At 52.2% G+C, this 27326-nt stretch overlaps 1 protein-coding gene across 10 annotated transcripts in view; it reads right to left on the minus strand.

The window, feature by feature from the left end:
• Window positions 1-487: 487 nt before the first annotated feature.
• Brd1 (bromodomain containing 1) overlaps window positions 488-27326 on the minus strand; it is a 43449-nt gene continuing 16610 nt past the window's right edge. For 2 of the 10 annotated variants that reach the window (XM_090328907.1, XM_090328908.1), the window contains exons 4-13: window positions 25361-25492; window positions 24916-25044; window positions 23387-23699; window positions 18706-18963; window positions 12458-12958; window positions 5054-5189; window positions 3892-4019; window positions 2864-2973; window positions 2566-2720; window positions 488-1670 (exon numbers count right to left, since the gene is read on the minus strand). In XM_090328907.1, coding sequence (XP_090185033.1) covers window positions 1487-1670; window positions 2566-2720; window positions 2864-2973; window positions 3892-4019; window positions 5054-5189; window positions 12458-12958; window positions 18706-18963; window positions 23387-23699; window positions 24916-25044; window positions 25361-25492 — 2046 coding nt within the window. In that variant the 3' untranslated portion in view covers window positions 488-1486. Of the gene's footprint in view, window positions 1671-2565; window positions 2721-2863; window positions 2974-3891; window positions 4020-5053; window positions 5190-12457; window positions 12959-18705; window positions 18964-23386; window positions 23700-24915; window positions 25045-25360; window positions 25493-27326 lie in introns of those variants that run through there. The other 8 variants (XM_090328912.1, XM_090328911.1, XM_090328910.1 and 5 more) reach the window with 8 other exon arrangements.

Consider the following 27326-nt stretch of genomic DNA (forward strand, 5'->3'; position numbering starts at 1 on the left):
GTGCAGCCAGCGGAGGCCAGGGGCAGCTAGGAAGGGGCTCCCCGGGAAACGGTGACTAGAGGCCTGAATGCCCTTCTACCCTGCCCACAGCACTAGGATGGCGGACCCAGGCCACTGCTCCTCCACCTGCCCCAGCCCTGAGCAGCCAGCCTTCCTTAGTGAGGGGCAGCAGGTACCCAACCTGCTGAAAGGAGACCAGAGCTAGGAAGAGGCAGGGGCCAGACACTGGACAAAAGCTACTAAAGGAAGACTTTATTTTCAAGTTTCTATGGAGATATTACAAACAATGTAGACTTTAAAAGAACACTTAAATATTGTAAGTAACCATAGCTCTAAAATGAGAATACTGTTAGGCAAAATAATCTGCAGGGCAGTTTTTCCAGTGGAGCTGTGTCCCCTGCCTGGCCCTGCCCCGTGTCCACTGTGCCCTCCCCGTCCCTCCCTGCCCCGCCTCCTAGTCCTGTAGGAATGAAAGGGCCACACCATCCAAATCTTCACTTTATTTTTAATATAAAAAAATGCAAATTTGGAAACCCACCCTGCTTTCTCCCCTAACATAATGCTTTACCTCTTAAAAATAAAAATAAAGTACTAATTCTATATACATCACATGTACCATACAAAAATGTATCCAAAGTTCTATTGCTACCAAAGTGTTCTAAATTAAAACAAGTTACAGAAAGCCCCTCATTGTAAACAAGATTACAAGTTACAAAATCAAAGTACTCACAGGCCAGTTGTGTAACTAACCGCCCAACACGTTCCGCTCCCAACTGAGTTGGATTTTTATGTGCTGTATAAAAATGCATATCAATATACTTTTGCAAATTTATTTTTCATTATAAAGCAAATGAGTACACTTCTACAATAAATAATCTGCTGGGAGGCACGCCCGAGGGGTTGGGGTGGAGCCGGAGCCTGGGGCAGACAGGACAGGGAGCCGTGGCCTGCCTGGCGCAGCTGGCGGAGTGTTTTTGGTGATTTGCAAGTGATGCACACAGCGTTAAGTTTTTATTCTCCTCTTTGCACAAAGTACCATTCAAAATAATGTCATTTTCTTTCTTAAAATACACATTTGTCATTGCAAATTTACATCCCGTCTTATTAAATAAGTGGCACTCTGTGCAAAGAGTATGATTTACAAAATTATTAAACATTCAAAGGTCTTTAAAAAAAAAAAAAAAGCTACAGGTCCAAGACAGTGAGGCCGTGGCACAACCAGGACGCCTGCCATGGAGCCAGGATGCCCCACCCCACCCCACCCCACCCACAGCGCCTGCCGCTCGGCCAGGACACCCGGCCCCTCCCACAGCGCCAAGATGAGATGGTCTCATAGAAAACTTGGAAATGAAACCTCCCCCTCCCCGGGGAAAAAGAATTACAGAACTACAGCTATAAAATCAGAATAAGTTAAGTTTTGAACAATATACAACATGTACAGCGTATCGACACTATGGACAAGGCTCAGGGCTGGCACGGAGCCACCTCAGTCGATGTCACTGAGGTCACTGGCTGGCTCCCCGTGGACTCGGCTCAGGTGGTTCATGGCGCGGTCGAAGGCGACCCGCACAGCCTTCCGGATGCTCGAGTTCCTCCCTTCCATCATCTTTAGCTTGTCGATGGTCTCATCAATACCCAGGGGAACCATTTTGGACTTGGGAAGCCACTGCCTTTTTAGACAAGAAAAATGGAAGAAGTAAGCACAGCGGGCCCAGCTGCCCCTCCGACCCACACAGGCAGGAGCTCGGCAACACTGTGGCTGACAGACCTGGCTGGTGGGGGCCCTGCAGCAGAGCAGGAGGGTGTGCGCTGCCTCCCCTCCGTCTCTCTGCAAACCAAAACTCCTGAGCAGCCACACGGGGCAGGCACAGAAACCAAACCTATGCCCTGTTTGTAGCACAGGCCAAGGTGGGTGGGGGAGACCCTAGGATAAGGGGATAAGCCCCAGGAAGCCCCCGCTCTGGGTCGAGGGGAGCAGCTGCCAGGAGCAATAGGACAGGTGAGAAGAAGGTGCCCAGTGCAGGTGCAGACAGGACTACTCTAGGGCCACAGGGGAAGGCCCACGTCCAGTAGGACTGACTAGGGCCACAGGGAGAGGCCCACGCCCAACAGGACTGACTCTAGGGCCACAGGGAGAGGCCCACGTCCAGCATGACAGCTCCTCTTGGCAGCACAAATCATCAAAGACAGTCAGTGTGCCCACTCTGAATCAGGGTATACTGGGGCCTCAAATGCAGAGCATCTGGGCTGGGCTAGGAGGAAATAAGAGCAGATTCTGGGGACAGGGGGTCCCTGAGTCCTGGCAAAGCACCGGACTCCAGGCCGGTGGGGCACTTTGGTGGCTTGAACAGGAATGAGGGAAAACAGCCTGGACCAGCTAGCTAGGACTTCACTGTCAGGAGAAGACCACCAGGGGGCAGCACAGCTCCCGCAGCAGCCCCTGAGTGCCGCTGCCCTTCTCAGCCCCCACCCAGACATGAGTCATGCAAGTACCCAGAGGCAGTGCAAACCACATCACCCTCGGCCCATAGCAGGGACCCTCAGAGGCCCAGGCAACACACTCACCAACTTCTCTTATTATCAAAGAACAGGACGAGAAACAGCTTCTCCTCAGATTTGGTCTGCATGTGGTCCCCGATCTTCAGCACATCCAGGGGCGGGGCGGGGATGGTGACACCATTGTGGTGGCCAGGCACTCGTGGCATCTTGGGGTCGATGATCTGCAGAGGACAGGCTCCAGTCACGCCAAGCACTCTCAACCCCCACGCACACGCCCCACCAACCAGCCACTCGCACACTGCCTCACTGTCCCCTGAGTGTGGGGAGGCGACGGAGCACAGGCAGGGCCCAGGGCCCCACTCACCAGTGCCGGGTAGGAAGGGTAGCCGCTGCACTTGGCCCACACCACTTTCAGAGGCTCCAGAGCAGAGGCAGCGGCGTCCGTGGAGATCCACATGCTGCTCTGCCCCACTTCTGGGAAAGAGACCCGGGAGGGGAACCATCAGCAGGAGAGCCGCGGTGCTCCCATGAGGCACAGCGCAGCAGCATGGGGCCCGGCCTCTCCAGCCTCCTGGAGCAACTGCCGCCACCGCCACCGCTACCACCACGGCACCACCACCACACCACCGCCACCACCACCGCCGCAGCTACCAAACCACCACCACCACCCACCACCACCAAACCACCACCAAATCAGCACCGCTGCCGCCACCACACCAGGAGGCCTGCAGGGAGGAGGCAGATGGCCACCCCGCTGCCCGTGCGGTGGGGACCAGGGTCCACCCTCTGGCTCTGCCTGAGGCCTGTCCACAGCCCACGTGTCCCCAAACAACTGGGAGAATCTCATGTCCTCCCAGGTCAAGGCCTGTGTCCGACACCAGCCCCTAACACCTGAGCCCCTCCTTCAAAGCCCCTTTAATGCCCTCCAGACACGTCTTGCGCACAGAAAAGCTGAATCCCAACCAGCACCCTGGCTCCGCCAAACAGCCAGCACGGGTTCTGAGCTTCGTTTCCCTGTGCACACCACCCCACACTACAGCCCCAGGGCCCACCATCTCCAAAGTCCAGACTCGCCACACCAGCGGTGGGGTGCCCAGCCGAGCTCCGCCCCTCTTCAAAGCAGCAAAACCCTGTGATCCATGCCCTCTCCTGACCCAGTGGCCTGGCTTCCCCCAACCACTCACACTCACACACTCTCCCTCTTCAGGTCTCTGCCCTGACACTCCACCCATCACAGCTGCCTCACAGAGCCCCAGAGACTCAGCAGTGAGTGCCCAATGACCTGAAGCGACCCTGCCTGCAACGTGATGACGGGGACGACACCCCATCCTCGAGGTGCTCCCACAACCCCACACTACCAGGTAGGTATCTGAAAGCCCCGCGCTGACTCACCAGCTGCAATCCTGGCCGCTTTGGCATAGTTCCCGTTTTCGATACAGGAGATGAGCTCACTTCGATCCTCCAGCGTGTGCCTTCGCACAAGAGCGGGCTTTCCACGCCCGCACTTCGGTGCACTGAAACTTTAGAACCAACAGAGCAGTCAGAGAGTGAGGCTGCACTGTGGACATCCCTGCCTGGTCCTTCACCCCACCAGCAGGCGCTGCACACTGCCCATGGCTGCCACCCACCAGGCTGGGCTTGAAGGGGCAACGCCCACGAGGACAGGCCTGCGGGAGGCTGCCCGTGCCAGCCCGGAGTGACTTCCACAAAGCAGTCAGGGCTGCACTGACGACCCCCTCACCGAAAGCAAGATGTGCGAAGAACAACACTCAAGCACAGCTTCTAAAGTTGCGCTCTTCCTCTGAGTTCTGTTTTGATGTATTTTTCTTTTCTGTGCCAGTACTGGGACTTGAACTGAGGGCCCCACGCTCCTGGCTTTTTCACTCAAGACTAGCTAGTGCTCTACCACTTGGGCCACATCTCCACTTTCCACTTGTTGGTGATTAATTGAAGGTAACAATCTCAAAGACTTTTCTGCCCAGGATGACTTTCAACTGGAATCCTCAGATCTCATCTTCCTGAGCAGCTACGATTACACGCAGGAGCCACCAGCGCCCACATTTTTTTTTTTTTTTGCCAATCCTGGGCTTGAGCTCAGGGCCTGAGCACTGTCCTTGGACTTTCTCAAGGCTAGAGCTCTACCACTCGAGCCTCAGCACCACTTCTGGCCTTTTTTCTATATGTGGTACCGTGGAATCAAACCCGGGTCTTCATGCATGCTAGGCAAGCACTTTAACCACTAGGCCAAACTCCCGGCCCCACATTTTTTTTTTTAATTTTACTATTTCCAGTTAAATTCTACAGAGCATTTCAAAGTATCCCCACAGGAAACTGTGAAGGGCACAGCACCCCAGATCAGTCTTTCTTGAGACCCTGGAAGAGAGTTGAGCTCTGAAGCTTCAGAAGCCAAGCAGGCAGCCTCCAAGGAGCTACACACAAGTAACTAGGGCTGTGCCCACCTTGAGGAGTAGAGAGGGCTGTTTGCTGTCAGGGGTGGGGTGTGTCCACCTTGAGGGGTAAGGAGGGCTGCTATGGCGGGGAGGAGTGTTCCCACCTTGAATCACAGAGTGGGCTGTTGCTAGAAGAGATGCTAGACTCTGATGCACAACGTCGCCGGGGTGCAGCTTTCCTTCCTGGGCCACTGCCTGGCTCCTGCTCACCCCTTGTGCCCCCAAAGCCATTGGTAAGACCTGGAATACAAGCAGGCAGATGGGCACCAGGTCAGCTCAACTAGAGCTTCCAGTGAAACCAAACTCATTCCTACGACTTATATTAACATTCTCCTTTTAACTTGGAATACATTTTTTTTTTCCTTTTGCCAGTCCTGGGGCTTGAACACAGGGCCTGGGCACTGTCCCTGGGCCTCTCCATGCTCAAGGCCAGAGCTCTACCCACCTTGAGCCACAGCACCACTTCTGTTTTTTTCTGTGTATGTGGTACCAAGGGATGGAGCCCAGGGCTTTGTGCATTCTCAGTAAGCACTCCACCACTAGGCCATGCTCCCAGCCTTGGAATACATTTTCCAAAGACCATTTCGTATACACAGCATGATCTCAATAGATAGAAACATTGTTGAGTAGAATAAACACAAATCACAGTTAAAGTTCTATAAGCACTTGCACTATTTTTCAACAATCTCCATTAAAACAGAGTTAGGGGCCCCTTGTAATCCCTTCCAAAATGTATAGCTTCTGAGAGCTCACCACAAAGCCCACCCCTTGGGGAGGGGCGGTGTCTGCACAGGCCCTGGTGAGCAAACCCCAGAACAAAGACGACCACCACCACCACCACCACCACCACCACCACCAATGTAGTCACACTGTGGGACTTCGGGAAAGGAGGCATTTGAGAAGAATGCTTATGGCTGGGCACTGGTGGCTTCTTCCTGTCATTCTAGCTACTCAAGGGGCTGAGATTTGAGGACTGTGGTTCAAAGCACAGGGGCAGGAGAGCCTGTGAAACTCATCTCCAATTAACCATCACTAAGTCAGAGGTGAAGCTACGGGGACGGTGCCCAGGCCCTGAGTTCAAGCTCCAGGACGGGCAACCAACCCCTCATTCCCTGCAGAAAAAAAAAAAAAGTTTGGAGCTGTTGCTCAGTAGTAGAAAACTTGACCAGTGTGTGTGAGACCTCAAGTTTGTGCCCAAGCACCAAAGGAAAAAAACTGTTTCAAAAGATTAACAAGAACCTAAAAAAAAAAAAAAAAAAAAAAAAAAACCCGTATTAAATACATTAGAACAATAACAGCAGCTCAACACCAGGGCTCACACTTATAACCCTAAGTACTCAAAAGGCTGAGACTTGAGAGTCACAGTTCTAAGCCTGGGCAGGTAAGTCCTCATCTCGAGTCACCCACCAAAGCTGGGAATCAGGGCTGAGCCTCAAGGGACAGAGTGCTGCCCAAGAGTGATAAAGCTCACCAACAGCCAGACGCCGAATTCAAGCCCCAGTCCTGGCACTGGCACACACCCACACACAAGCATGCAGGCACGCAAAAGAAAAACAGACAACCAATCAAAGAGGGCCCTTTGAATGTAGGTCAACCCCTAATCACCAGCCCTGTAGCACGTGGGACCGAGTGCTCCTGGAGGCCCCACACCAAGCTGAGCTCTCTTTCTGGTGTGAAGGCATCCCAATGGTTGAATAAACCACACAAATTAATGACCACGTCCCTACTGAAGAATCAGGAGGGTTGAACCTCAGGTCTAAGAGGGAGAGAGTTAAAAAAAAAACCACCCCCAATAAAGCGATCACTCTACTCTCCCTTTCCCACAAAAACCTATTTTCAAAGTAAAAGCTAACTTGTCAATGAAGAACTTTCTTGAGTGGCCAGATTATGCGGAAGCATTCTCCCCCCGGCTTGTGCAGGCACGTGGCGGGGATGCTGTCACCTTCCTATCAACCACTCACTGAAGAAGCAGGAGCCAGGAGAGGGGGCTAGACTCCTCACAAGCCATGCAGCCAGACAGCCCACTCAAACCAGATGTACCAGAAGCTGATGAACCTGAGTCTGAAAAGGGACTGCCAGCCAAGAGCTATCGAATGTCACTGAAGAGAGGGGAGATGGCTCCAGGATCACAGTCTGCTGACAAGTCCGGAGGTCTCTCACAGACAGGCATTCTTCCCCCAGAAATTCCGGAAGCCAGCCAGGTCCAGACGCCTGACTCAGTGAACCAAAGAGAAGACCCACAACAGTGTCCCCTGGAAGACCTTCGGTCCCCCAGCCCCAGGGGTGGGCACACAAGACTCCGGGGAGGAGACGAGCTGTGTGCAGCCCAAGCAGACAGGCGGGGCCAAGCAAGGCAGCCTCCCAGCCTCCCCACCTCCCCACCTGGACCAGCCCCTCAGGTAGTGGGACTGAAACCACAACAAGGAACTGGGAGAGAGGCACAGCCAGCCTAGCCCACAAAAGTGCCACTCCATAAAGATGGCACCAGATACACCCAAGTGCCTTGTTGGGTGTCAAGGTGAATGAGGAACGGTCCAGAACAGGAAAAGGACTCTTCTGAAAGAAGACAAAGTCTCACCCCCCACTCTTCCTGAGTATTTTACTGCAGGCACATTGCAGGTGAACTGATAGGCCACTGACATGCAAACACACTGGAAAGGGTTGCGGGAAAGCTGAGGGGGCATTCCATGGAAGACCCAGAGGCCTACTGGGCAGAGAAATGGGGTCGGACTCTGCAGGGAACACTGCAACTCAAGTGGGGCTGGAATGCTTGCATGGCTGCAACAGATCCCACACAACTTCTTGGCTCTGCACATGTCCTGAGAGGAAAACACAATCCAGGATCCAAGGCCCAGACTTAGATAGAAAGGACCCTGGAAGCCACAGACCTGTGATACAGGAGCCAGGAGCCAGGCCCAAGGCCCTCCCTCCACCCTCATGATGGCCTGTGTCCCACTTCCTGTGCGGAGCATCAGCTGTAGGCTCAGGGTGCAAGGCATTCTCGCAGCACTGGGTATGGCTTTGTTCTCATCAACCCTGCAAGGACATTAGGTCTGAAAGGTTCTCTAGTCCCAAGACCACCTCTACCAGAAGCCCAAGGCCTACAATCCACACAGAGACAGGTACCTGACCTACTAGGTACTTGCAAAACAGCAAGTGCTCACAGAGTCTGAGCCTCTAAACTGTGCAGGCTCAGAAGGGACAGATCTGAGCAACTGAAAAACCTAGTACTTGGGGAACTAGTAAGAAGAAAAGATGGCTCTTACACAGAGCCAATGCACTAATCCTGGGTGCATGCTTGCAGTATCCAGTAGTATCACCAAGACCAAACCAGAACCGAAATTCCCTGCTCTGGCTTTAAGGCAGCTGGGTCCCAAACACCTCAACAATGACAGTGTCCCTGGAGCTCCCCTCTGCCCAAGCCTTTCCATAACCTACCTGAACTGCATAAGATGGCTAAGAAGAAAGGGCCCAAGCCGGTCAGGAGACCACCCACAGTCCACTCAGAGGTCAAGGCCTGGCAGTGAGGAAGCTGGAGCCCATGGAACTGGATGGGCTCAGCTCCCATCCAGTCCCAGCCCTAGCCCACACGGCCACCAAGATGTGATAAGGACAGGGACACTGTAAGCGCGCCCACACAAGGACACGAGCCCTCGGTGGCCCTACTGCAGCCCCACCAGCTCACACGAAACCTGACAGAACACTCACACACCACCTGAGTCCCAACCAGCACCTCAGAGTGGCAGACAGTGCCCACTGCTTTCTGTTAACCTATTTTTTACTTCTGCTGTGACCAAAGGCATTGCATTATTTGGTGTACCTTTCCACCACCCAGTAAGAGCACAGCAAGCAAGAAGACTCCCATGACTGCCTGCTTCTGCTGAGACAGACTAAAGACTCAACTGTGGTAGCCAATGCCCACACAGGGGGAGTCAGGTTAGGCTGAGCTCCTGCAGGCAACTGGCCCAGCAGACACTCGGTGTACCACCAGTGCAGCAGGTATTAGCACCACATGATGGCAGAGGATGCAGGAAAGGGAAGAGAAGGGAGAAGGAAGCACAGGTAGCAAAGCAAATAACAGATGCTAACAATTGAGCAAGGAGACACTGGGCCCATCCATGTGCAAAGTTCCCTCAGACGGCCAGGCTCAACTGCCCCAAACCAGAACCCCTGGGCATCACAGGCCAATGCTTGGCACTCAGACAGTTGGGTCAGCCTACAAGTTCTCCTGGCCTCCTTCATAACTATCTGCAGAGAAGGCTGAGGCCCAGCGACGTCTCACCAGACATACAGAAGGCAAGGGCGGCAGCAGCTCTGCTCCCCTGCTGAGCTCTAAGCGGAGGGTGTGCTGCTGGCCGGGGCAGAGCTCTCCTCCAGGGGCAGGTATTCCTGTGTGTCTGCTTATGAAGACGCTCAATGGATGATCCCAGCATGGTGCACAACAACTACGTGCCAGGCAAGCGGGCAGCAACCGCTCTGCATCCAAAGGGCTGCTTAGCAGAACTCCAGTCCAAGTCGAGGTAAGAGAAAAGGATTAGGATCCAAAGAATAAACTACCCAGCATATTAGTAGGTAAGTGAGAACCTGAAAAACAGCGAAAAGGCCATCTAGTGTGACTGAAAAAAGAATGAGAGAGATCCACCTTTTTTCTGAAGACACCTTGCTCACTGGATGGCTCGCCCACCCACACAAGGGCACGAGAGTCTCTACCAGGAGTAGCAAAGGAAAAGCGAGTGGCACAGGGCCTGGCCTGGTGATCTGCTGCTGCTGGAAATAAATGAACAGTCACAGAGGAAGGAAGCTAGGGGACCAGATCCAAAGGTGTGCACCACACAAGTCTCGAGCTCGGAGCCTCCAGAAGGCCTAGCACACGGCACACGCCCAGCCCCACGGGGGTGGGGGGGGAGCAAGGCAGGCGTGTGGACGAGTCATCCAAGAATGAGCATGTCTGCTCTCAATCTAATTTGTTCTCTTGTAGCACACTGAAGAACTCCCTAAATGTCCACAGCCCATAGACGAATCTGGAAAAGATGGGAAGGCTCTGAATACTTCAAGTCCTCAGACTTCGAAGAATTGCAACTCGAAGCAAGAAATCCAGGTGCGCAGAGCACCAGAGGTTCAGGTGGAGGCGCGGCCAGCGGTGGTGGAGCTGGCTCACTCAGCCCAGGCCAGCCGCCTGGGCCAAGCAGCTGCAGTGGCGGCCGCCCCGCACTCCTGAGGGTCAGATCTTAGCACTAAGGCTCCCCAGCTGCTCAGGAGTGCGCGTCCACTGAAATCTACTGCCACTCTGGAATAAGAAAGCAGAAATCTCCATTTCAGTCAGAAACAAAGGAACACTGGGGATTACACGCACAACTGCTGACGACACCATGAGCACTGAAAACTGATAAAGTGCTCCAGTCAGGAAGTGAGAACGGACAGGGGCACACATTGCTCTATGCAAGGAATCCTGGTGAGCTGAGTAACGGAGGAGAAGTCCTTCCAACCACTCTGTGCTGGAGGCCCACAGGAGGCAAAGGCTCCAGCAGAGCCCAGAGCTAACAGGGCTGTCTAGGGGCAGGAAGAAGCCATGACTCGACTCCGATACCAGCTGTTCAGAGGGCCTGCCTCCACAGCACCCAGAGAGGGCAGCAGAGTCCGTGCTGCCGACAGACGGGAACTGCCAAGGTGGCGGTCAGCTCTGGCTGCAAGCTCTATGGAAATGTGACATGGGCACCTGGTCCTGAGGCCAGCACTGCACAGGGCCCACTGTGTTCATCTCACTGGACTTTTCAAGGTATAAGAGTCTTATCTGAAGTATAGTCAAGAGAAACCCCCAAAAACTAAAACAGGTTCACTATGTCACTCTCCTACAGAACATTCAAGCTGCTTCATATAACAATAACAAAAAGATACTTTCAGAGTTTAATAATGCCATTATAAATTGATCAGAATAAGAACACACGGGTAAGTTTTCGTAAAAGTGTATCTTCAAACTAAAACTAAATTTATCCCCAGGCCTTTGGGGCTCAAGCCTCATGTCTACACATACACACACATACACACACACCCCAAAAGAAACACCAGTACTTATGAAATAAATTATTTTGGCAGCAACAAAAAATTATTCTGTCTTTTGAATGCACTTCTGCTTGAAGACCCCTACGTAATGCTTTAGGCCAAGACGCAGCAGAGGGAGGGGAAGCCAGTCACCTGCAGCCTCCTCCCAACCCTACCTGTTAGACAAACCTGGCAAGCTCAATAACTTGGGAAGCATTTAGCAAAATGTGGGGAAATAAACAGCCCGGCCTTGTTCTCCCTGCTCCAAGGAAGGGAGCAAGCACCCAACCACAGGGCAGCCGGAGAAAATGCACTTCCTATCCAGGTGTAACACATGAACCGAGGACAGGACTCAAGCTTTGATCCAGGATCAAAACCAAAAGGGCAAAAACCCCACCAGCAATTTGTCCAGAAGAGAAGCCTCCTAGACACACAGGCATCCTGTCAACTATAATTCTCCTCTCCCCCCACCCCCCCACACCCCCCTCCTTGGGGTCCTGAGGCTTGAACTCTGGGATTGGGCTCTGTCCCTGAGCTTCTGCTCAAGGCAAGTGCTGTGCCACTTGAGCCACAGTGCCACTTCCAGCTCTTTTATTTTTTAGTTTAGTATTGGAAATAAGCGCCTCATGGAATGTCTTGCCCAGGATGGCGTCAAATCTTAAGTAAACAGGATGATAGGCACGAGCCACGGGGGACCTAGCTCAACTGTTAATTCTTGAAGGAACACAAAAAATTCCCTGGCTTTCACCTGAGGAGCTAGGGGCAGAGGCTGCAAGAAAGCCAAGATAGCTTCCTACAAAAATGCAGCACAGTGTGGTTTCACAGAAACGCCATAGATGTTGTCATGTATGGCACTGTCTTGGTAAATGAGACCCATTTATATTACAGAGAAGCTCAGTCACAAACGAGCAAGGCTTCCAGTTGTTGTTGAGCAGGTTAACGGTACAGATATACTAAGAGGCAACAACAGGAGCCAAACAAGTGGATGTTCAACACGTTGCCTCAGGGAAAGGTCGGCGTCCTCCCAGCCTCCAGGGCCTTGCTTGCTGTGTGTCTTCAGAAAGCGATGTCCTCTGGGCTTTCAAGGACGTCAGGAGGCGTCCAGAGGGCCAGGGAGTGCAGCGATGGCTGCTGGCCGGTCAGCGTGAAGCCAGGCACGCACACCACACTCAACGCAGTCTATCCAACCACATCACAAGTTCTACTGGGGCAAGCCTGGGCCTCAACTCTTCTGCCTGAAGCTGACTTTGAACTACAATCCCAATCTCAGCCTCCCCTGGGAGCCACACAGCCAGCCTAAATCACTCTCGACATCGGGAAACTCAACGGGAAGGAAGGGAAGGAGTGAAGTGGAGCAGCCCCAATCGACCGACGACGCTGCTACTTCTGCTTCCATGGCAATGAAGAGAACACTACCAGAACAAACGCTCCGCCGCAGTCGGCGCGCGGAAGCCGCTCCTGACATTTACCTGTGTCCAGGCGCTTTCCGGGGGACTCCTCCTCCGCCTCGGAGGCGCCACATGTGCTCCGCGACCTTTTCCGTGGCTGCAGTAGAGTCTCCAACCTCGGAAGGACTACAGACAAAAAGGTTTTGGTCCCTAGCTGAGGAGAAGTTGGCTGGGTTTCAGTGTTCTTGGCAGACTTTGGGGGGCTTACACTTTTCGATTTGCAGAAGAGAACAGAAGTGCGTCTGTTTACATCGCTTGATGGCTCCGCCACCGCGGAGGCCGCCGCTGCCGCCGGCACATCGCCACTACTGGCGAGGGTGGGCTCTGGAGGGTGTCCGCTTACCAGTGCGCTCTGAGTGCAAGTGCTATGTGATTCATTATCAAATGTGACTCTTTTGAATAGTTTACTCTGCTCGGGGTTGAGTTCTACTGGTTTGAGGGTTGGTGGTTCTGAATTAGTCTCCGAGTTTGAAGGAAGAGGTAATGCATCGGATGGTTCAAGTTTAGGGGGAGATTTATCTCCTGAAAAAATTATAAATAAAGTGATTTTTGAAAACTGAAGATTATAAAATCTATTATATAAAACTTACTATAAATGTGAAGTCCACCAAATTACTAATTCAATTAAGGAAACAAAAGCATCACACCCAATTGTCTAGTGAGCAGCCCCAGGGGCCGCAGGTCACCCTGTGTGCATCTCCCTGGGCAAAGACCAGGGCCTGTTGCCCTAGGCCCCGGTGCCCAGTTACTTTCTGGAAAATCTGTGAAAGAGTATTTCACATCGTTAGTATTCAATCTACCAGTTGAGTTCACAACAGTTTCTGCAGTCAGCACTCACTTACCTTGAGGAAGACAAGAGACAAAGAACTGAAGAGACCTGATGCCAGCCTACAGTGCTCTGCACTGCACCACGAGGCAGCAAACACAAGGAAACCAACATTAAACTGCCCGATGAGGACTTTCACAGTGGCAGCCAAACACGCGAGAGCTGTGTGGCTGGGAGCTTCCTGAGGAAGCCAAAGAGCCTCCCACAGGCCTTTCTATACTGAAACGAGAGCTTTCTTTTAGATAAGGAGCTTAACAGTCTGTGGAAGATGACTTCACTTTCTAAACCAACCTGACATGAAGCTGAGACTTTAGGTACAGCCCTAAAGGCAAAAACTGAAGGGCCAGCGGCACAAGCTTCTGCCTGGTTCTTTCCCAAGAAAGACCAATTCTGGCTACAGGAAGTGTGATGATATAAAGCCAACTAAAGTAGCATGCACTTTATTAAGTTGTTAACTTACTAATCCTGCAAACTTCCCAAACATTTGAAATATGCCAGGCTAGTATTTGAAATCCAAAGGTTATTTCAAAAATCAAAACTGACAACTTGCAAGCTTCACTTACATCTCTGAACCATTCAGTTAGCTCAGGGCAAAGGTTTTAGTACTGTGCCCGGTAAGACCTAACTACCTCCAGACAACAAAGCACCACTGGAAGCCAACACCAAACTGGAGATCCTAGGATCTCAGACTCCTCCTCCATTGTAGCTAGGACTGTAGGTATAAGCCACTGACACACAGCTCTGTCTAGGACTTTCAACAAAGGAAAGTGCAGGGCCAGGAGTTTGGCCTAGTGGTAGAGTGCTTGCCTAAGATATACAAAGACCCAGGCTCAATTTCTTGGTACCACATGCATAGAAAAAACCGGAAGTGGTGCTGTGGCTCAAGTGGTAGAGCTCTAGCCTTGAGAAAATCCAAGGACACAGCGCTCAGGCCCTGAGCTCAAGCTCAAGACTGGCAAAAAAACAAAAAGAACAAACAAAACAAAACAAAACAAAAAAAAAAAAAAAAAAGGAAAGGAAAGTGCACTGGGTTGGAGCTGGCTTGTTACAGGTGATTCTCATCACCACCAAGGGAAAGGAGCAACCTCAACAAAAGCCTGTTTTTTAAGATCTTAATCCAAGTGATATGAGCCTCTCTGATGCATAACCTCAAGCCACAAGGCTAAATTATTTGCATCTGAAGATCATTTTTATGGTATGGAGATGTTAAATCCTCAATTGCTGGCTTGTTAGGGGCTGACCAATTTACCTGCATCTACTGTTAAGACCCTTAAGTATCTGTGAAGCACCCAGGAGTAGGGAGCAGGTGGGGCAGGCTTGAGGAGGGCTCTGTGGTCACTGCATAACACGTCCCTGGTACACACACATGAAGACAGCAAGCTGAGGCCGGCTGGTATCCCAGGCTGGGGCTGGGAGCACAGAGCTGGGTCCCATGATTGGCAAAGCACACCTCAGTCTGACTTCTGCCTCCGTTCCTAATGTATCCGACTCTCATTCTGATCTTATCCTGGGGTACTTACTGCAACTCCTGTGGTCAATTCAGCCATGGCCAGCTGAAATGGCACTGAAAGGGACCTCCTGCGGGCCTTCTTCATGACTAAGCAGGCACTGCAGGCCCACCTCTACCTCAACTCAGAACCATCCCCACCCGCCCAAGAAGCGAGAAGTCATCCTACCCTACAACAGGCAGTTCACAGACTACCCACTGCACCAGGTGACAGACATGCTCACCACACACACACACACACACACACACACAATCAGGTGACAGACATGCGCGCACACACACTACACTAGGTGACACACATGCTCACCCACAGTCTCCCTTCTTGGTCAGCTCTGAGCAGGAGCCCGGGGCCCCAGCCACCCCCAATGGGTCACTGGGGAAGCTCCTGGGAGCTTTCCAGGCAGACAGAGGAGGGCCCTGGAAGAAACGCTGTGCTGAGGCCAGGTATAAAACCTCCATCAGCCATAGGACCCGCATAAGCCACTCAAATCAACCTCTGACTACAGCCTGTCTCCTCACCATAAAATGAGAAACCGCAATGCCAGGCCAAATGTCCACAGCAGCCCGCTGCAGTGCCACCTGCCAGCTATCATCCTCCCCCTTGTTCCTCACCAGTAATCTTACAAACAATAGGAAACAAGCCTGAGAATTTCTTTTTTCAAACTCACTAGCTACCAACAACTATGCTTAACACCTGGAATAAGCTCCAAGGATTCCACCGAGAGCCTCAGGTAACTATGAAAGATGGCATTCAAGGCCTCCTGGCCAGGGCTTACATGCACACAGCAGTAAAACCACTAACCACCATCACCTGCATGCACAGGTGTTCTACTCAAGGCCAGCTAGATCCCAAAACCTCAGTTTTGTCTACCATTTTACACACTTCGTCACTAGCCAATCGAATGCATCTACCAAAGCCACAGCAGCACAGTGTGCAGGGGCAGTTCAACCCATGGCTGACAACTGCAGTGTTCGCAGCGTCATGCCTGCTTCCTTTTCTCTGCCACCCTCCAGAACAAAGCTGCCCAGTGTGCACCGTATGCTGGGTTACAAGTCCTTTGGGCACACACACAGAGTGCGCCCCGCCACTATGCTGACACCCAGGAGAGGCACACCTCACAATGTCACTCACAGGCAAGGGGCCATCTTCATTCATCACACTTTGTGAACTCCTTGTTCTTCCAGAAGCCAACAACATCACTGCTTTGCCTCCAGTCTTCTGAAGCCTGGCTGTGCCTAAGACCTAAGATGTCCAGCCACTCCACATCCCAACTCGACTCCACAACCACAAAGGCAAGGCAGAGGTCTCCAGACAAACAGCCAGCGAGAGCCAGACCCCACTGGGGCATCCCGATCATGACCTTCCATCATCCAAAGGCTATTCTGAAATGTCTTCAAATGCAAACATATTGTATTTTAAATTACATGTCAATGTCCTTTCAACAAGAAACCATCAAGAAGACTGACATCTTAATATTCAGAACTTAGAAAAACATGCCAGACTAAAAGTTCTGATCTTGCCTGAGCTTGTTTCCATACTCGTTCTGTCGTACTTCCTCTGTCTCCAGGGATGGCTGTGCTCCCCACCTCCACACCTGGCTGTGCCTAGACAGACTGCCATGCTACTCCTTTCCCCCTCACCTTCCACTCACTAGAAGGAAAAATGCCCTTTTCTGGAGTCTGATTGTTTAGACACAGATGTAAAGATTTTCCACTACTCTAGGTACCTCTCTGAAAGCTCTGCGCTTGCTTTCTTCAGAGTGATGGGAGTACTGTTAAGTGGTGAGCATGACCTCCCATGGGTATCCTAGTGGAAGACAGAGTCCTCAGATCTACAGAGGAGCCTACGAGGAAGAACACAGGAGGCAGTGGACAGCTGGCAGGGGAAGGGCAAAACTCCAGGAGGATGCTCTTGAAAGCGAGCTCGTCTGCCTTCAGGGGAGCCAGCCTGTGGACAAACTCTCCTCTCACGTCAGTTTCAGGACAAACAGTCCTATGAATGGCAGCTGTGGAAAGCAGGTGATGACACAATCTGCAGTCCACCAGGCACAATGGAAGCAGTAGACTAGACTGAGTAGGTTTGGCTGGCTGTCAACCTCAAAAGGTTCGGAAAGCACAGGACCAGCGGGTGCACTGCCTCACATCTGTCATCCCAGCTTCTCAGGAGGCTGAGATCTGAGGGTCAAGATTCAAAGCCAGCCAGGGCACAGAAGTCTGAGATTCTTATCTCAATTAACCACCAGAAGACCAGAAGTGGTGCTGTGGCTCAAGTGGTAGAGCAATAGCCTTGACCTGAAGAGCTCAGAAACAGCACCCAGGCCCAGAGTTCATGTCCTATAACCAACAAAAAAACAAAAAAAGCAAAGTATAGGACTCCACAAAAGAAGAGGGATGCCAAGTGCTGGTGACAAAGGCTTTCTAAGAAGAGTCACACACTGAAAAGGGACCCCTGGCTGGAGTCTGGCCCAGTGGTAGAGTGCTTGCCTACCATGCATAAAGACCTGGGTTCAATTCCTCAGTACCACATACATAGGAAAACAAAACAAAAAAACAGCAAGTGGTGCTATGGCTCAAGTAGTAAGCTCCAGCCTTGAGAAAGCCCAAGGACAGGGCTCAGGCCCTGAGCTCAAGTCCAGGATTGGCACCCCCAAAAAAGGAATCCTGAGCTGGGTGGACCAATTAAACCTGTCATAGCCCACAAGACACACTTGCAGGGAAACAGGGTATGGACCAATGTTCTACTAGACACACCAGAAGTTCCAAGTCTTTCTGAAGCCAGGAATTCTCGGTGGTGCTCTTCCTGTTTTCTTTTGATTACCTAACCAACAGAACTCAAGTGGTACCCTCACAATGGGGACAGGAGACTGCAAAGTGTCCATTTGTGGAGAAGGGGAAAGCTTGGCACGTGTGCATGGGATGCAGGTGCCATGGCAGTATATATAGAGAGCAAGGCAGAGTCATGCCCACTGACCTCAGATGGCCACATACATTAAAAAGCAATGATGTCTGTCTCACTGTAGTCTCTTCTTATTCTACTTGTACGCTCCAGACAAGAAACTCAGGGAGGATATAGGCAAACTGCCAACAACGACAGGAGGAGGTCTGAATTTTCCCTCCATACTTCATGGAACTGAAATGTGGTGACAGTGAACAGAAAAGGACAGGGTGGCGGGGCACATAAGGTGGTTTCCCACCCAACACACACATACTGGATGTCATGCTCCCTTTCTGTTGGTCCCAATTCCACCAGCTCTCCCACTGACAGCCTGATCTCGTCTCCTGTACTTCCTCTGGCCAGCATTAAGCCATTCCTGCTGGGGCGTTACTGCTATTTCCCAGATGTTTTCAAGACAATTAGGATGAGGGAATCCACTGGGGGTCACCTTCCAAAGGAGCCGGTGACTTCAGACAGGAGGCTGGGGACCATGTCAGTGCTGAGTTTTTTCTAAAAAAGCCCTCTCAAAAGTTGTGTCTGGTCACTTAGCACCTAAATGGCTGGACACAAAAAACGTTTTGCTCAAGGCTAGTGCTCTGCCACTGGAGCCACAGCGCCACTTCTGGCTTTTTCTGAATATGTGGTACCAAGGAATCCGAACCCAAGGCTTTGTGCATGCCAAGGGAGCACTCTACCACTAGGCCCCATTCCCAGCCCTAGAAAACTAATTTTTTAAACTGCCTTTCTCTTACTACGTTATCCTTCACTTTTCTGAAGTAGGCTTTCAGGCTCAAGTAAGTGCTAAAACACAGTCCAGATAGACACCACAAACTGTAATGCCATTTCCAAAGTAAACAAAATCCTGATGCTATAGCTACTACCAGCCATCAGAGCTAAGGGAATTCAGACCCTATAAAATCAGTGCTGGCTGTAAGCACATCATGTAAGGCTGGCTAGCGAGCCCCGCCATGGGCCCAGCCCTCCTGCCGCACTATGCTTACCGTCCTCGCCTGTGTCTGGCCCCAGTGGAGCAGCATCCTCTTCAAGGCTGCCAGGACTGTGCCCCACGGGCGGGGGGCTGTGCTGCTGGCTCAACTTGTTCCGCAGGAGAGCAATTTCTTTTTTGAGCAGCTTTGCCCGTTTACTCCGTGAGCCACTGGACTTCATGGAGCAGGTGAGGTCCAGCTTATCCAACAGCTCTCTCAGCTGCTCCTCCAGGCTCAAGTGGGCCCTGTTGGCCGGGTCCAGCAATCTGTCCACTGAATCAAAGACAGTCACCATCAGTCATCCGATGAGAACAATAACACATTGGCCCCCTGTTCTTTAAACTACCCTTGGCAGCAGGGGCATCTGAGGAGCCACCCTCCACCTGTGTTCTGAACCCACAGGGGGCCCAGCCACAGAATCCAGGATGCTACTGAACAATTCCACCCTGCCCACCCAGTATAGGGAGAAAGTACAGCCACAGCAGAGGCCAATCCAGGGGACAAGTGTGGCCTCCTGGACAGACAACTCATTCTGTGTAGGACACTGAAAAACCACCGGAGATGTGTATGTTCTACCAGCCCACACATACAAGATGGACTGTGCCAGCTCGGTCAACACAAGTGACAGTATAAAAATGTTAAATCTAACCTGCTGTATAACAACAATTCATTCCAGCAAAGTCCTCACACATAAATCACTATGTGCTTTTCATTAATACCAACTCTAAAGTTTGTAAATGAATATGAATTTCAAGCACATTTAACTACAAAAGTTCCAAAAAAGGGCCTGGAGCGTGGCCTAGTGGTAGAGTGTTTGCCTATCGTGCATGAAGCCCTAGATTTGATTCCTCGGTACCATACACACAGAAAAAAAGCTGGAAGTGGTACTGTGGTTATGGTGTAGATCTCTAGCCCTGAGAAAGCCCAAGAAGTGTCCAGGCCTTGAGTCAAGTCCCAGGACTAGAGAAAAAAAATAAAAAGGAAAGAAAGGAATAAGAAAGTTCCAAAAGAAGAGATGATCAAGAAAAGAAAACATTTTAGAGATATCTTAAGGTAAGATCAGGAGCTAGATCCAATGTCTCGTGCCTCTAATTCTAGCTACTCAGGAGGCTGAGATCTGAGGATGGAGGTTCAAAAGCCAGCCCAGGCACAAAAAGTCTGTGAGACTCTTATCTCCAATTAACTACCAGAAAACCAGAAGTGGCACTGTGGCTCAAGCGGCAGAACACTAGTCTTGAGCTGAAGAGCTCAAAGACAATGCCCAAGCCCAGTGTTCAAGTCTCAGGACTAACAAATAAAAAAAATTAAGGGGTAAGACTGAGAACCAATCAGAACACAAAGCAGATCTGTTCAGTAGCCAGGGCTAGCCCAGCATACTCCAGACATCCAATCAAAGCACTCATCTGTGTAAAAATGTCAGAGTGTTTGGAACTGACCAAATCACTCATCACAGGCTGACTCAAGGTTTGCATCCACACCACGACTTGAATAAAGCCTTGCAGACAACACCACAAATGCGTTCACATGAGCCAAGATCTTGTTATTTGGACACTCAATGAAAACTGCCTTGTAATGTCGTGTGCGTGTGCGTGTGTGTGTGTGTGTGTATGTTGGCAACAGCACTAGGATTTGAACTAAGGGCCTGCCTCCTGTGCTCTACCACTTGAGTCACACCTCTAGCCCCATGTTCCTAGTTTTTATTTGTTTTGATGCTGGTCCAGGCTAGAGCTTGAACTCAAGGCCTGAGCACTGACCTTGAGCATTAGTGCCCAAGGCTAGTGCGTTGCCAATTAAGCCACTGCTCCACTTGGAAATTAGTGCCTGTGTACTTTTCTGCCCAGGCTGGCTTTGAAGGGCAATTCTCAGACCTCAGACTCCCGAGGAGCTAGGATAAGAGGCGTGAGCCATCGGTGCCCAGTGCTGCCTGTTTCCATTTAATGAGAGAACCAAGCAGCTACATCATCACAGTGCCCCATGGGCCCTCCGTGAGGACACTGGGGCCCGGGGGACCCTCTGTGAGGACAGCGTCCAGGGCGCCTCCCTGAGGACACTGGGGCCCGGGAAACTCTCCGTGAGGACAGTGTCCAGGGACCCTCTGTGGGGACACTGGAGCCCGGGGGACCCTCCATGAGGACACTGGACCCGGGGGACCCTCCGTGAGGACAGTGTCCAGGGACCCTCCCTGAGGACACTGGGGCCCGGGGAACCCTCCATGAGGACGGTGTCCAGGGACCCTCCGGAGGACACTGGGGCCCGGGGGACCCTCCGTGAGGACACTGGATCCAGGGGTCCCTCCGTGAGGACAGTGTCCAGGGACCCTCCGTGAGGACACTGGGGCCCGGGGGACCCTCCGTGAGGACACTGGACCCCGGGGGACCCTCCGTGAGGAGAGTGTCCAGGGACCCTCCGTGAGGACACTGGGGCCCGGGGGACCCTCCGTGAGGACAGTGTCCAGGGACCCTCCGTGAGGACACTGGGGCCCGGGGGACCCTCCGTGAGGACAGTGTCCAGGGACCCTCCATGGGGACACTGGGGCCTGGGGAACCCTCCATGAGGACACTGGAGCCCGGGGGACCCTCCATGAGGACACTGGACCCGGGGGACCCTCCGTGAGGACAGTGTCCAGGGACCCTCCCTGAGGACACTGGGGCCCGGGGAACCCTCCATGAGGACGGTGTCCAGGGACCCTCCGGAGGACACTGGGGCCCGGGGGACCCTCCGTGAGGACACTGGACCCAGGGGACCCTCCGTGAGGACAATGTCCAGGGACCCTCCGTCAGGACACTGGGGCCCGGGGGACCCTCCATGAGGACACTGGACCCCGGGGGACCCTCCGTGAGGAGAGTGTCCAGGGACCCTCTGTGAGGACACTGGGGCCCGGGGGACCCTCCGTGAGGACAGTGTCCAGGGACCCTCCGTGAGGACACTGGGGCCCGGGGAACGCTCCATGAGGACAGTGTCCAGGGACCCTCCGTGAGGACACTGGGGCCCGGGGGACCCTCTGTGAGGACACTGTGGTGCAACTGTTCTTCCCACCACCACCACTACCACCACTGAAGAAGATAAGAACAGGGATACTTCATTCTATTGAAAGCCTGACATAGAAACTTATTACCCATGTCTTTTTTCTCAAAGGCAATAGTGCCTAGAGCTCTCCAAGCCCTGTCCTAGAGGATCTTATGGCCAGAGAAAGGCCCTAGAGATTGCAGGGATAAACAGAATCTATGGGATTGAGGCTTCCCAGCAGTTGCGGGGAGAGGAGGGTTTGGGGTGGTACCCATTTCTTAGGCAGCCAGCACCATCCAGGGACAGTCACAGCCTGGGGGCAAGGATAAGGATCCAGCACAGACAGGAAAGGGTAAGCCAACTAGTTCTGTGACAAGGACTGAGTTCAACCCAGGACTTCTGAGTAACATTTTAGGAAATGGTGACTCTGACCCAACAAGCTCTACCTCGGCTTACAGAAATATCACCTTTGGGTCTTTACTTTCCAATTTTTCTGCAAGAAAACTTATTACCCACCAGACGTGGTGGCTCACGCCTGTAATCCTAACTATTCAAGGAGGCTGAAATCTGAGGATGGTGATTCAAAGCCAGCTTGAGCACTAGAGTCCAGGAGACTCTTATCTCCAATTAATCACTTAAAAACTGAAGTGGCACTGTGGCTGAAGGGGTAGGGCTAAAGTAGCCTTCAGCTGAAGAGCTCAGGGACAACACCCAGGCCCGGAGTTCAAGCCACGACCAGAAGGGGAAAAAAATATTACCCTTGAAATCAGAGTTTAAAAAAAAAAAAAATACAAAACAACAACAAAGAAACACATATATTTGTATCTGGAAAAAAACCCAAAAATGTTTAGAAGCTGGACATTCATGTCTCACGTCTGTAGTGCTGTGAGAAAGGCTGAGTTGTGTTAATAATTCTGAGGTGTCTCCAACCCTCTAGAACATCCATATCTTCAGCAAATGCTCACGTGAGCTTGATAAGCAAGAGCCAGTGAGGTTCCCCAAGAATCTGAGGCAGAGACTGATGAGCGGCAGCACACACGTGGGTCTACAGGGCTGAGGATGTGCCACTCCGAGGGCCCATCCTGAACCACAAGGAGGCCAGCAGCAAAGTGAGAGTTAAAAGCAAAAACAACCAGGCTCTGGTGCTCACGCCCATAATTCTTACTATTCAAGAGGCGGAAGTCTGAGGATCACAGTTCAAGGCCAGCCCAGACAGAAAAGCCTATGGTTATTATTATCACCAATTAACCACCAAAACACCAAACATGATGCTGTGGCTCAAGGGGTAAAGCGCTAGCCTTGTGCAAAAAACAAAACAAAACTCAGGGAGAGCATCCAGTCCCTGGACTGGCAGCAACGGCAATGAGAGTTCTTGCTTTTGTTAAACTGGAACACAACTGCCTTCTTGCCGCAACAGATCCTTGGGAACCAGCCCAAACACAAATCCTGACTCCCCAAGTCTACACCATGTAGACCTGGGCTCCACTGACCACCCCGACTCAGAGTCGGCTCCTGAAATGTGGTGGTGAGACTTGCAAAGTGCACAACCCACCAGATGGCAGACTAACAACCACCAGAAGATCTTGGGTGTTGCCGATGCAGAACGCAGGCCTAAGCAGCACTCTGTACAGTCTGCCAGGAAAGCCACCTCCACCATCACACCCCTCCCGGACCCAGTGCCCATTCTTACCATCTTCCCAGGAGAACGGCCGCCGAGGGGCCGCCACGGGCCGCTCAGGTAGGTGCATTCCGGAGGTCTCTTCCAAGCCAATGCTGTCCACTGCTCGCCGGGCCTGCCTCAGAACAACACCTCCCTGATCTCGCAGCCTCACTGCGGCTCTATAAAACACCGTGTCCTTGGCATTGTACTTCATACAGTTATCTACAATGAGATTAAAATCCTCCTCAAATGCATGGAGGTTTTTATACCCTTGAGCTTCTAACCGTTTCCTCATTGTGGCAAAGTCCATGGGATGTTTAATGTGATCCAGATAATCTGGTACCTGGTTTTAGAAAGGAAAATAATCATTTATAAACTTAAAACATGATTCTCAACTTATTCTATGCTATGCTATTTACATAATTAATCACACACACACACTTCGTGTGGCTAACAGGTGGCAACACAAAGCCAGTGAGAAAACCAAAACTCAATCCCTGCATCGAGCCTGACTACATTCCTTTTAGGAGTGGGTGGGAAACCCTTCTGTGTGTGTGCTGTGCTGGCCCTGGGGCTTGAAGTCAGGCCCTAGGCAGTGTCCCTGGGCTTTTTTGCTCACACCTGGTGCTCTAACACTTGAGCCACAGCTCTACTTCTAACTTCTTAAGTAGAAGTAGAGTCTCACAGGGGACAGAAGTTTGGCCTAGTGGTACAGAGCTTGCCTAGCATGCACGAGACGGGTTCAATTCTTCATCACCATATACATTAAAAAAAGCTGGAAGTGGTACTGTGGCTCAAGTGGTAGAGTTTTAGCCATGAGAAAGCCCAAGGACAGTGTACAGTGCTCAGGCCCTGAGTTCAAGGCCCAGGACCACCATTAAAAAAAAAAAAAAGGTCCCACACACAGTTTCCTAGCTGGGCTGGCTTTGAACCACAATCTTCACATCATCTCAGCCTCTTGAGTTGCTAGGATTACAGGCATGAGCCACCAGCACCTGACTAGGGGAACCTTTTTTGTTTCCAGGGTCATTTGGATATTTAAAACATCAGCAATACAAAATTATTAATGCTGGCAGACGGGCTGCAGGCAGCAGACAAAAAGCAGATGAGGGCTGGGAGTTTGGCCTAGTGGTCGAGTGCTTGCCTTGCATGCATGAAAACCTGGGTTGGATTCCTCCATACCACATACATAGAACAAAAGTCAAAAGTGGTGCTGAGGCTCAGGTGGTAGAGGTCTAGCCTTGAGAAAGTCCAAGGACAGTGGATCTCAAGCCCAGGACTGGGGCAGGGTTGAGGGAGCAGATGAGAAGAACGCTCTATCTGCCCTGTCATGTGCCAAGGGACTCCACATGCCTCATGTGCGCCCTCCACCCTCCCCGTCCCCCCACCCCAGTCCAATGCTCCTCACTCCCACAAAAAGCACATTTGTAGGCCAGTGGCTGAGCCAGTGCTGCCAAGGGCTGACAGCCTGAGCAGACTCAGCCCGGGACCTTCCATAGCTACGTATGTTTTACCAATCAAGTCCTCCTCAAGAGAAAGGCAGCCCCTGTGACACACACCTCCTTCAGACTCACGGGCTGGGCGAAGATCTTGGCAGGGTCTTTCTCCTGCAGCTGCTGCAGGACTGAGCGAAGCAGCACAGTGAGTGGGGTGAGCCGGAGCTCCATGGCCGTCTGCTCCACCTTCACCTGGCAACGAGGGTACACATCACCTGTCTTGACAGGACCTCCCAGCACAGAAGCTGCCCTTCCACCACCACTGCCAAGCAGCCGTGTGCCAGCCCTCCTCCAAGCACCGACACTCCTATCAAGACGGAGACCATGCTGCCCACCTCAAGGTCCCTGAGTCCAGGGGGCCTCACTGAAGCACCAACGAGGGTGCGGAGGGACGGCAGGGCTGTGGCCCAGAGCTACTACTTGGGAGCAGCAGGTGCGTGTCTCCCTGTATCCCGTGAGGTCAGCCAAGTCCTACATGCCCACAGGAGGTTCCGGAGACAGCACTCACCTGCTCTCGCTTGAGCTTTTCCCGTTTCCGCAGCAGTTCAATCAGGAGCCGTGCACGCTCGAGGTCATGCCGTAACCGCTGCCAGTACTTCAGCTTCTCCTTGGCAGCTTTCATCTCTTCATCATTTTCTCTCTGAGAAAACGAACAAATACTTGCTGTCAGTCAAGCACAGAGGCTCTTCCTGCTGTGGCCTCAGAGGCCCACACGGTCTTGACTCCAGGGTCCCAACATGCTGGAGCCGCAGGTTCCTCAGGCCTGTCCTGGCTGGGCCCAGGGCCCTGGTCTCACTAGAGCCCATGTGAGGATACCAGGATGAAGGGATAGGAGTCAGGGGCTGAGGGCACTGTGGGGTCCCATTTTGACTTCTGGGAGCTGAGAAGGGAGCACCTGCCAAAAGCAAGGTATACAGGAAGCACACGGCTCTGCCACCCTACCTCACAGCTCAACATACACAGGAAGCGCACGGCTCTGCCATTCTGACAACACAGTTCAACATCTTTGGGGCTTAGCAGGAAGGATGTGGAGGTGACCCCCCCCCAATCCCAGCTCCATGGCTGTCCATCTCAGGATGGGTGGTAAAGACCCTGACCTCACCCGACCACCTGGTGCAGCCTGATCCACTCTGCAGAACAGAACGGTGCTACAAAAACCTAGCACAGACAATAGCAGGAAGTGGGTTGCATGGAGGCGGCCCAGCAGCTTCTGCTCACAGCTCTTGTGGGATGAGGAGCCAACCCCCTCCTTCTAGCTACATCTTGCCCAGGCCTCGCCTTGGCCCAGATACCACAGACTACAGGGCCCCAGACGGGTCTGAGTCCTTGTGTATCTGAAGAGAGTAGAGGACATCCATCACAGCTGGGTGTCCCCCACAGCTGGGTCAGCATCCACTCCTATAGACCCCCTCTGTGGTTCACCCTGGTCTATATGGAGAAGCATCTCCAAACCAAAATAAAACCCAAGTTCTGGATCTTCCACTTCCTCACACAGCCCTCTCCCCTCATGTCTCCACCATCACAGAGGCAAACACCATGTTTGCCATGGGCTACCTTGGTTCCTGCCTGTCTGGCCCCAAGGCCACCTCCTCTGAGTGTGTGAGCCTCGTCACTGGGCTATAAGAAGAAAAGGGTGGGCCGGGAGTTTGGCCTAGTGGTTAAAGTGCTTGCCTAGCATGCATGAAGAGCCGGGTTCGATTCCTCGGTACCACATACATAGAAAAAAGCCGGAAGTGGTGCTGAGGCTCAAGTGGTAGAGCTCTTGAGAAAGTCCAAGGACAGTGCTCAGGCTCTGAGCTCAAGCCCAGGACTGGCAAAAAAAAAAAAAAGAAGTAAAGGGTGTAGAGAGACAGACGGCAGCATCACACAATGTGACGGCGTGGGAAACATGGCTGAGACATGAAGGCTCAACTCTACAAGGTGAGAGGTGGGCTCCAGAAAGACAAAGGTATCCCACAAAAAAAAAGGCAAAAAAGGAAGGGCCACAAGCATGGGAGCTCATACAGAATTAAGGACTCCACAAACCAGATCAGAACCACACACATGCTAGGTGTGATGGCTCACACCTGTAATCCCAGCTACTTAGGAGAGTGAGATCTGAGAATCGAGGTTCAAAGCCAGCCTGGGCACTAAATAAAGTCAGTGAGACTCTTATCTCCAATTAACCACCAGAAAACCAGAAGTGGTGCTGTGGCTCCAGGGGTAGGGTGGTAGCCATGAGCTGAAGAGCTCAGGGACAGCATCCAGGCCCAGTTCAGCGCCGCCGCCCCACCCCCGACAGACACACACCATAAGCTCCCAGGACCTAGGAGACTGGTCCTATGCAGACCCAGCAACACCACTCTTCTGACGGCACCACTGTGGCAGGAACAGCAGCCTGTTCTCACCCCTGGTAGCTCACAAAACACAGAGCTCATTCCACAGCACGGGGACCTAAGGAGTCTACAAAGTCACACCAAAGTTTCACCGCAGAT

This window comes from Megascapheus bottae, chromosome 2 (genome assembly GCF_031878675.1).
Source record: "Megascapheus bottae isolate mThoBot1 chromosome 2, mThoBot2.hap1, whole genome shotgun sequence".
In the NCBI taxonomy this organism is placed as follows: domain Eukaryota; kingdom Metazoa; phylum Chordata; class Mammalia; order Rodentia; family Geomyidae; genus Megascapheus; species Megascapheus bottae.